Genomic DNA, 10749 nt, shown 5'->3' with positions numbered 1-10749 from the left:
TCGCAATAACAACTATAAGATGGAGAACCGACCCAGTAAGCAAAAAACCATTATTACAATGTTATTACAACGATATTCTAGAACTTGTAATGTTGTTAAATATGTAGTTCTTAATGTTGTATAGAACATCATTACATTATAGAACATACATTATAGAACATACTTTGACCACGATTCCGAAATTTCAGTAATGTTGAAATGGGAGTGCCATAACATTGCAAATAACATTGCGCTAAGGTTTTTCTATCATTCCTGTAATGTTTTTGAGATAAAAATTTAAACGTACTATCAACTTTATTACAATATTATATTAAGATTACCCTAATGTTAATTCTAACATTTATTTAAAGTTCTTATTGATGTTTTATTTCTATTACAGGCAACATGTTTTCAATAAATATGCAATAGTAATAAAATATCTCAATATTTATTGTCTAATTATTATTTAGATTGCTTTTTTATAGACCAGGCTTGGACAACTTTGAGCTCCAGAACCATGACATTTCTTTTCTATCCACGGAAAGTAGGGGAGTGTCGTGGCTCCGGAGCTCGAAGTTGCCCAGGCCTGTTATATACCAATCTGCATTAGGGAATAATTCACTAATTATCATAAAAAAGTTTTATTTATATAAAAATAATATATACCATGTATTACAGTTTTCAGTTTATCACAATAATATCTTTGGTGAAGATCACTGATCCTAGCGTAAGGTTTTGGGATAAAACTCATCTTTCAAATAAAAAAATTTGTTACTATAATAATCACTCGCGCGGAGCCACGCAAGTAAGATAATATATTTATCACTTCCTGAAAAATAAAAGTAGAATTAAATTAGTGAAAAAGCTACTTATAAATTATAACGCGGCAAACTATAACAATTTTATTTTATAGAGAGTATATACCGAAATACATTACATTACCTTTTTAATGTTTTTTTTCCTTACGGACGTTTGCGAATCTGAACCACTCCATTACAAAGTGTTGAAAATCTTTTTCTGTATTCCGAGGGAATATTGCTCTAAAAGCTTCTGAAATAAGAAAAATTCAATACAGTTTATTGTTAGATGAAAGAAATAAATAATGTTAATTTAACGGCAATTAAAACTTATGATAATTATTGAAATAACACAAAAGTTTCCGGAATAGTTTACATATATACTTAAATCGATCAAAAATATTAGTTTATGGATATATATATTTTTCTTTTATTTCGTAAGAATTTTTAACGTGTATGTGTGTCCTGCTTTTTAACGATGATTGCTACAAAAAATAAGGAGACAATTTTAATAAATTCTGAGACATAAAACATAGCATTTAATACTGCAAGTAATATATACATTTCTTAAAAAATTACTTATTTTTAATGCTCAGAATTGTGTGTGCGTATCTCCAATTTTATAATTATTTTTTTGGCCAGTTCATGAACACATGGAGGCTAAGTCATCAGAAAATGTAGCCCTCAAACTTCTTCTAATAAAATTCTTTTCATGTTTCCCTCCAATTAACATAACCTTGTTCACCTGAAAAATTTATACTTGTAATTCTATATAATGCAGTTTATTATTATAAATTGCAAGAAAAATAATTCAGAAGACTTTTAAAATATAATAACACATATTATAGGATATTATAGAACATATTAAAGGACATATATTATAGATATAAGTTTGTAAGATTAAGAGTCAGAGTAACCATTTTTGGTTTTGAACGCATTGAGTGCTCCTCCTCAAGATTCTATTTGATCGTTTTATACATAAAATATACAGTTAAATACATTATGGAGATTAATACAAATACATTTTGATTTTTGAAGGACATACCATATTTGAAAACTTTACCGACAAAATTCTACCTTCTTTTAGAAAGTTTACATATATCGTATTGGTTGCATAGAATTACAAATGCTTTTACATAATAAAAATAGGTGTAAATCAATTAGAGCATTTGCTCAATATATTACAAAAATGATTTAAAAATTTCAAAGTAAAAATCTCGAGCTGTCAGTGTAAATATTTATTTGTTACAAAAATTGTACAACTTTTATATATTATCAGTATGTTTGCTCCGTTAAAGAAAATTGTAAAAAAATATTACTGTACCATTTCCATTAAATTTAAAAGCTTAAAAATATATGAAAAGTTTGCAAGAAGATTTTTATATATAAATACTTAAGCTTTCTGCTAAATATGGTAAAACAAAGCAACACACATTTATATATAGAAGATCCATATATGCATAAAAGACTTGAACAATGTAGTATGAATGCGTTAGTACTTATTTGATATGACGTTTGGATGATTTTGTCTGTATGTTACGCCACAATCAAAATAACTATAAACATAGTAGATACAGATAATGCGCAATTACTATCTTTGCCGAGATCTTTGCTATAGGCACTATATTGAAAATAATACCAAAAAATCGGTAAAAATTACAAGTCCTGGTGATCTCTTTGTCGACTCTGATGGCGCAGAATAATCGAGTTTATTTTTTTCAACTGATTTATTACGATGAAAGATAATACAATAGGTCGCTGTTTTGCACGTTCAACGGAAAATAACGAAAAGTCTTGCAAGAAGAAGGCGGAAGCAACGTCCGGAAACATAAAAATATATAGAAGTGAAAGTCTCATGCTAGTGATTTATATTTCCACCAATCGTAAAAGGTTAATCTATATAGCGTGCGCGTATCATGTAAGACATAGAATAAGTTTGTAACTCTGAGTTTAGAACATAAACAGACTCTAAATTGCAAATATTATATTTACTACTCTTGGAGAGAAAGGGAGAAAAAGGGAGAGAAAGAGGGAGGGAGAGGAGATATCTCTTACAGTCTTTTCTCTTAATTCTTAAATTTTCAAAGTCTGCAGATTTTATTGTGTAAATTTATATCTACTACGATTATGTAACTATTATACTAACCGGGAATGTTATTTGTAAATGTTTATAGAATTAATTATAATTGTGATAAGCAGCTTTACTTACAACTTGCATGAAAGCTTCTTGATAAGTTTTTAGCATATCTTCAAATTGTCAATGGAAGATAAAGGAATGAGATATTGTCCAATCTTTGTATCTTGTACAATACTTTCCTTAGAATATTGCTCAGCCTCGCGGCCCGAGTACATCAAGAATATGTTCGATCCTTATTAATACTTTAGTATATTTTTTTTCTTCTGCAAATTTCTCTCTTATATAGGTCGAAAAATAGATCTTGAATCACCAGCTACCTATTTACAGCACATTAGATAATTGCAGGGTTCTTATCATTAATATGCAAGATTTAGAATATAATAATTACTTACCCATATAAAAATGTTGTATACAATTAAAAGCGCTCGACAGCGCACAAGCGCACAAGCACAAACGTACGTATATATGACACACTCACACATCATACGTATATGTAAGATAATGCGACTACAGTCTCCAGAACTATTACTGCTTCTGATTGGCTGTCGCAACAAGCGTGCGTTTGCTCATGATCTCGACGCACTCAAACAGCTGAAAATAATCGGCAGTAATTTGCAAGAAAATAGCAAATAATTCCACTATATAGTTTCTACCGATACCCAAAGAACGTTATTTGTAGTTAACCTAAATTATAGGTTATATAGATCATCATATCAGCTACTATTCATAGCACATATGGTTAATTGAGTTCTTATTATTAATATACAACTTTTAGAATATAATAAGTTACTTATATATAAATATACTGTAAATAAAGAGCACTCCGCACTGCTCGATCCACACGTGTGTATACGCACTCACGCATCGTACATACGTAAATGTACGCATCATGGCTGTCGCGATGAGCGTTGAGCACAATATAAAACAATAACATTCTAACAACAGAAAATTAATATACTACCAATGTTATTTCCAAGTCCAAATTACAAGGAATTTTGAACTGTTGCATTAATCTCAAATAAATGTCAGAGTAACATTTGAAAAATATTTTCTGTAACGTTTTTAAAATATTTTAACAACATTCAGAAAAATCATATTACGAAATAATATTTTTTAAATACGTGTATAATATTATTAAAAAACGTTTAAAAAATACACATAAAGTCAATATTTTTAAACGTTAATTTAATGTTCCTTGCTTACTGGGCGGCGCCTTGTTGCTTGACATCGATGATCAAACAGGGTAGTGGTGATCCTCTGACTCTGACGCTTCTTTCTTTCTTTCTTAAACTTGCTTATTTTGGTGACCATAAAGCTATCGCATAACAATATTAACAATACAGATATACGAATAAATCTTTTTTGCCAGTCAACGTCGAATATTAATTTATATTAAATATTATTAAGTATTTTATATTTTATATTAAAAATGCCATATGACAAAATTTGGAATATCAGAAAATTCTTAATATTATAAAAGAGAAAAAATGCAATAAAATGTAATAATTATATAATAATAAATTTAATTTTTTATAAGTTCTAAAGTCTGTCAGCAACTTTTCGGAAATATTACAAATGCAATGTTGTATGTGAAACATTCAAAAATATAACGCGTGCAATTTAAATGTAAATAATAGTTTTATCATGTATCAAAAATGTTTCTAAACCATTACATCTGGAATATTTCTTCTGCAATATTGTAGAAATTCACTGTCTGCAATTCAATTTTTCATTCCCTACGCAATCCTTCAGAAATTTTTCAGAAATATTTTAAATGCAATGTTGCGTTTGATATGTTACAGAAATATTATTTGTGCAATGCAAACGTAATATTACTTTTATAATGTTTCAGAAATATTTCTGAAATATTACATCTGCTACATTTTTTTGCAATATTACAGACACTTACAAACATTGTAAACAACTTTCTGAAAGATTTCAGAAATATTGTTAATGCAATATTATAAAAAACATGATGCAGGTACATTTCTGAAATATTTCAGATACATAGTTATAAATGAAATGTTAACAAAATATTTCTGTACTATTTCCGAATATTTCAATATTTCAGCAACATAACATGCCGAGTGGGTATAGAAGCATTTTCTAAAGAGTTCCCGGCACTAGCAATGTTGTATAGTTTTTAAATAAATTTATAACGTCCGAGAATCGAGTACTTGGAGAGAATAGGGTGAGACGCTGTTCGATTTTTAACAGTTCTATTATAATTCTCGTGTAGTTCTGAACGTGTTCTAACGTTTTCTAAAAAGTTCTGACGATAAGCATTATTTATTCATTTTTTAAATAATTTTTATCGCCCGAGAAAGACGCATTTGCGGGTATATGGGTGAGACGCTGTACAAAATCTCGAAGTTCTGGCTTATATAAAATATTTTTCGTATAATTCTGAGCATATTGAAGCAATTTCTTAAGAGTTCCGGACATTGGCAATGTTGTATAATTTTTAAATAAATTAATAACGCTCGAAAGTCAGGAATTTATCGAGAATAGGGTGAAACGCTGGCCGATTTTCGACAGTTCTGTGAGGTCTATTATAATTCTCGCGTAGTTCTGAACGTGTTCTAACGTTTTCTAAAGAGTTCTGACGATAAGCATTATTTATCATTTTTTAAATAATTTTTATCACCGAGAACAACGCATTTACGGGTATATGAGTGAGACGCTGGCCGATTTTCGACAGTTCTGTGATTAATAAACATTTGATTTAATACGATTATAGCTTATCCTTTTATAATTATTTCAATTTACTTTATTTTATTATTTTTTTAGTACCTGCACCTATTTATTTAATCAATTCCGGAAAATTACTTGTTGTAGAATTTCATTCCAAGATTCTAAACAAAAATATAGCGATGGTACCAAAAAGCTATGATAATTTTGAAGAAAAAAAATGTTTTGTTTTTTTAAAGTACCTTCCACCCATTTTATTGGTTCGAAAAAATTACTTGTTGTAGAATACTATCCCAAAATTCTACATAAAATATATGGCGATCGTACCAAAAGCATATCATATTTAAAAAAAATAAAAAAAAATACTTTATTTTTTAAAAGTACCGCTTACCTATTTTATTGCTTCCAAAAAATTATGTCCAATAGGAAACTACTCCAAGATTCAAGAAAAATTTTTTCGTAATTGTACAAGAAAGATATTGGGACTAAAAAAAATCAAGAACATTTATTTATTTTTTTTATTAATGTTTCTGTCATCAGAAACGTTTCCCGGATTTTCCACAAATGTGTCTTAATAATATCTACAACATATTAAAATTTCATCAAAATTTCATCATTAAGCTGATCAAAAGATATGAATTATTTTTGATATTTTTGTTTTTATTTTTTACAGCAAAACGGTTCAATATTAAGGGCTAATATTCGATTAAATTGTAAGTGACACTGATAGCAATCAAAGGAAAAAAAAGAGCATGATCCGTGAGGGGGCACATTGACCTTTCTTATCCGGCTACGCCCTTTCTACTCTGTCATCGAGCTTTACTCTTGCGAACCTATATGTAAGTGATTTTAATAGGAAATTTGATGCTGTATACGAATCCGATAATAGTTTTTGCATATCTCCAAAATTTTCACGTTTTTGGAGTGACAAAGTAAAAAACGAGGTTCGGGGCAAAGTCGACACGTCGACACCACGCCGTTTCATCGGCTTCCAATAACAAACGATGCTTGTTATGCAGCCATATGGCTCATGACAAATGTGTGTGTGTACGTCCGATCGCGAATTTACTTGTATAAATTGTTTTTCAGACATGTGTTTATATAAAAATAATTGAAAGTTTAACAAGTTTTGTTCTCATTATTTCCAATGATTGTTTTACTTAATTACGAATTTTTGTACTTTCCAAATACACGATAAACAATATATTCAGTTTCAGACAATAAAAAATAAGTTCCAGATCAAATTGTGTCGATCAGGTAAAGTGTCGATTTTACTCCGGTATTTTTCAATTTAAAAATTTGTCTTCGCATCACTTTTCCTTTCCTGGGGGCAAAACTAAGCGACATACAGCAAAACTTCCCTAAGCAATTTTGTACCTGAAGGAACACTCTTTAAATGTGTACCATTAAATTTGCTTGACAATTTTATTTAATTGTTGAAAATTGCCTTTGAAAAAATTGTGTCAAGTTTGCCCTGGTCTCCCCTACTTCATTTTCCAATTAACTTATTATAATCTTTTCAAAATTAAATTAATACCTACTCAACATTGGTCTAACTTTTTGATTTGAATCAAATATTTACATGTTAAGTCCGACAAATATAGAACAAATTTTACTGCAAATATTATTTAAATTAAAATACGTTTTAATAAGAATTAATAAATTAGAACTAAATTTGGGTTAAAGCCGTAATTGAATCGAGTAAAAGTCGCATATAAAACACATGAACTTTTTATTAAATATATGAATATTCTGCATCATGTATGGTTCTGGATCATATATAATCCGCATAAGTAATCTTATTAAATATAGATAAAAACCATATTTTATTGTGGCCCATATTTAACCTACATAAATGATTTCATGAAATGCAAATTAAAACCGTTTTTAAAAAAATATAATCTTAACTTAAAATCTGGGTTTAATTAAGTTTTATACAGATATAATGCGATTTAATATGATTTTAGTTATGTTCATATTAAATTGTTTTCGCGGGATTACATATATTTCCATATGAATCTCATATGTATCCATATATCAGTGCATATATATGATCTATTGTTCATATTTAGTTATATTTAAAATTATACATGCTCATATATGATATATGGACCCATGTATAAATTTGTATAAAATTTCTACTAAATTCATACCAAATTTCACATAAAATCATATATATTTATATATAATTATATATAATCTTTTTTTCCCGGGATGTGTTTTCTTGGATGTATCTATATGAATGGTAGATCGCAAGAATACACTATTATTATAGGTCTGTGTTTTCTAGCTGAATTAATGTATGTACAATGTACATACTTCTTGTACTTAAAACAAAACAGGTATATATTTGAAATTTGGCGAAAGTGAGAAGAAAAGTTCTAAGTACAGCAATAAAAAAACAAACCTTTCATGTACGTATAATAAATATACAATAAATTTGAATGTACGGCAATATAAAATATGTTTGAAATCCTTATTGAATGTCTCATTTGCATATCTAATTGTACCTGAAAGAGAGGAATCTCTTTTCACGAGATTGCAGAGAACATGCATGCAAATAGATTAATGTAGGAAAGCAGAAGATGGTTCTAAATTTTTAAATCTATTTTAATATATAAACAAAATTACATAAAAATTATTTTATTTTACATAAAAATTAGACATGGCAACGTTATATGTATTATTTATGACAGGATAGACATAACACCAGGCGCATAAATCTTCACTTGCCAATCCGACGAGTTAAACAGATATATTGTTTTTTCTGCCAAATGATATTTAGATCTAATGGAATTCATTTTCCAATGAATAGTTAGTTTACCGGATGCATCTCCGGAGTGTCCTGTCTTAAATGGTTGTGTCGTAACACACAAATGTGCTATATGTTTTAAGGTATTAGCAACTATATCTGTATTCGAAGTCTGTATATTCCCTTGATATATATGTGCAAGAATACAAAGCTGCGACGAGGGATACGACGCTACAAACGATCTTAAACATCTTATAAAATACATAGTATCACGTATACCAAGTCCAAGATCAAGGAAGTGGTTTATATCATCGATAATAAGAACAACAGACTTAGAGAACCTTGCTGCGTCTTCATATTTTTCTTTAACGCATGTAAATAATCTACGCACAATATCAATATCTCCCATAGGAGTTCTATCTGGAATTATTGTTTTTGTTTTATCTACAAAATTCTCGTACATATCAGTAACATTGTTGGCTATAATTTTCATCGGCTCAACAACAGTGACTTGGCCCTTTTCTTTTAGATTAAGAAGATTGTAGCCAAATCTCATGCCGATGTTATGATAATGACTAAAAGTATTATGACAAAGAACGAGGCAAACAGCAGCGTTCATTTTTTTTAAAGCATGTGATAAAATGGCATTTACTAAGAAATTCGCGTTGCTACCATGTCGTTCTTCAATCAAGATTGTTTTACCGTCCATGTTTACTTTGTCAATTCCAAGAATGTTGCACACCGTTACTACTGAGCTAGCCATAATAAACTGAAAACTAAAGGCATATTATTATCATTATTATCATTATTATTATTTATCATTATTATTATTATTAATATTAATATTATTATTATTATTATTATTAATACATATCTTACAAAAAACGATATGTTTATGCAACAAATTTCTAACCTGACAAATCGTCGAATTGTACGTCTAATCGTCTTCTATTTTTATAACCTGTAAAACGAACAATCATGTCAAGGAATGTCAAGAACTACAATACAAAAGTTAAATGTATTTTGGTCACAATCAATATAATATAATAACGGTAATTATACAGTCTAGGGATTTCACCTCCAATATCGATGAAATTATGCTCAATTGACGCGAAACGAAAGAATCTGGCAGAAAAAGTGTCGCTCTGCTCCACGAAACGAGATTTTAATCGTTAAAGTTGACGACTATTCTGGTTATGAAACTTGTCATACCGACGAAATGTTGCAGCTACTAGCAGAAAGAAACCTGAGAGAGGCCATCCCTGCGTTTTTAGTAGTTTTTACTGGGGACGCATAGGGATTCTCTAGTGAGGGATGGGACAAAGCCGCCATTAATGGGATAGCGGAAGTGACGGCAGGCATTACGCGCCATTTTTTAATAAAACAAAATAACCGTCGAAAATATGTCTACATACATTCAATTCTAATCGAGGAATTATTTCAATTAAATTGAAGTAAATAAATAAAACTTAATTAAATGAAATAAATTCCGTAAATGAAGAAATTGAGTAAACAAACAATAAATACTGATAAATATAATTTATCACAAAAAGTTAATAAATGCAGTAAATAATGCAATAAATAATTTTTTTTATAAATATAAGAGTTTTTGTATAAATTTAGCAAATTTGTAAATTTGATAAATAAAAAAAAACAGAACAATTTTGAAAATTATTTTTATATTAAAAATGTGTTGACGCGATTGTCTGAGCTTATATTTATCATATATTAGTTAATTTGATAATTTATAGTTAAGGTTATGTATTCTCTATATATATTCTCATTTCAGTATTAAATGATAATATAAAATCACATTCAATTTTAATAAAATTGGATTTATTAAGGCTGCGTTCGGGGAGCGCGCTATTAGCGCTATTGCATCGTTCTATCTTTATCGCTTATCAGATGTAAAACAAGGATAGAATAAGCAAATAGCACTAATAGCGCCTCCCCGAATCCAGCCTAAGTACAATGCTTACAATTTTATTTTTTCTCTTGCTCACTTTGGCTGCATTCGGGGAGCGCGCTATTAGCGCTATTGCATTATTGTATCTTTATCGCTCGTCAGGTGTAAAACAAGGATAGAATAAGCAAATAGCGCTAATAGCGCGCTCCCTAAACGCAGCCTTTATCAGTTATAACACAGTATGTATGTACAGTTATACTATGGTCATATGTTATAAATTGACATATACTATACACATATTGACATATACATGTACATACATACACTATCTTTACTAAAATATACTCAAAGCGGAAATATCCCATTAATGGCGGACGACCAATCCGCATCCTGCAGCCTCGGTGTCCTATTCCTCCCTAGAGGATCCCTAGGGACGCATTACCAGAGAGAAACCTGAGGGTGCTGTCCCATGGACATCGGAATTATC

The 10749-nt window shown here is 29.5% G+C and overlaps 1 protein-coding gene and 2 long non-coding RNA genes across 3 annotated transcripts; all 3 read right to left on the bottom strand.

Moving 5' to 3' along the window:
* Positions 1 to 520: 520 nt before the first annotated feature.
* Positions 521 to 2790, bottom strand: LOC112462302. The gene is made up of 4 exons (XR_003041654.1): positions 2416 to 2790; positions 1356 to 1521; positions 922 to 1029; positions 521 to 808 (listed from the first exon to the last, which is right to left on the bottom strand). It is a non-coding gene; the product is annotated as an uncharacterized LOC112462302 (long non-coding RNA).
* Positions 2791 to 3057: 267 nt separating this feature from the next.
* On the bottom strand, positions 3058 to 3846 carry LOC112462301. The gene is made up of 3 exons (XR_003041653.1): positions 3704 to 3846; positions 3306 to 3504; positions 3058 to 3230 (listed from the first exon to the last, which is right to left on the bottom strand). It is a non-coding gene; the product is annotated as an uncharacterized LOC112462301 (long non-coding RNA).
* Positions 3847 to 8011: 4165 nt separating this feature from the next.
* LOC112462300 (elongator complex protein 6-like) lies at positions 8012 to 9615 on the bottom strand. Its single transcript, XM_025028011.1, has 3 exons — positions 9435 to 9615; positions 9270 to 9317; positions 8012 to 9132 (listed from the first exon to the last, which is right to left on the bottom strand). Exon 3 carries the CDS (start codon positions 9117 to 9119, stop codon positions 8292 to 8294), a length of 828 nt encoding a protein of 275 aa, XP_024883779.1. The 5' UTR covers positions 9120 to 9132; positions 9270 to 9317; positions 9435 to 9615; the 3' UTR covers positions 8012 to 8291.
* Between the last annotated feature and the right edge of the window lie 1134 nt (positions 9616 to 10749).

The sequence above is a fragment of the Temnothorax curvispinosus genome, unplaced genomic scaffold (genome assembly GCF_003070985.1).
Source record: "Temnothorax curvispinosus isolate PA1 unplaced genomic scaffold, ASM307098v1 QBEX01012219.1, whole genome shotgun sequence".
NCBI lineage: Eukaryota > Metazoa > Arthropoda > Insecta > Hymenoptera > Formicidae > Temnothorax > Temnothorax curvispinosus.
This window is presented reverse-complemented; position numbering and strand designations above follow the sequence as displayed.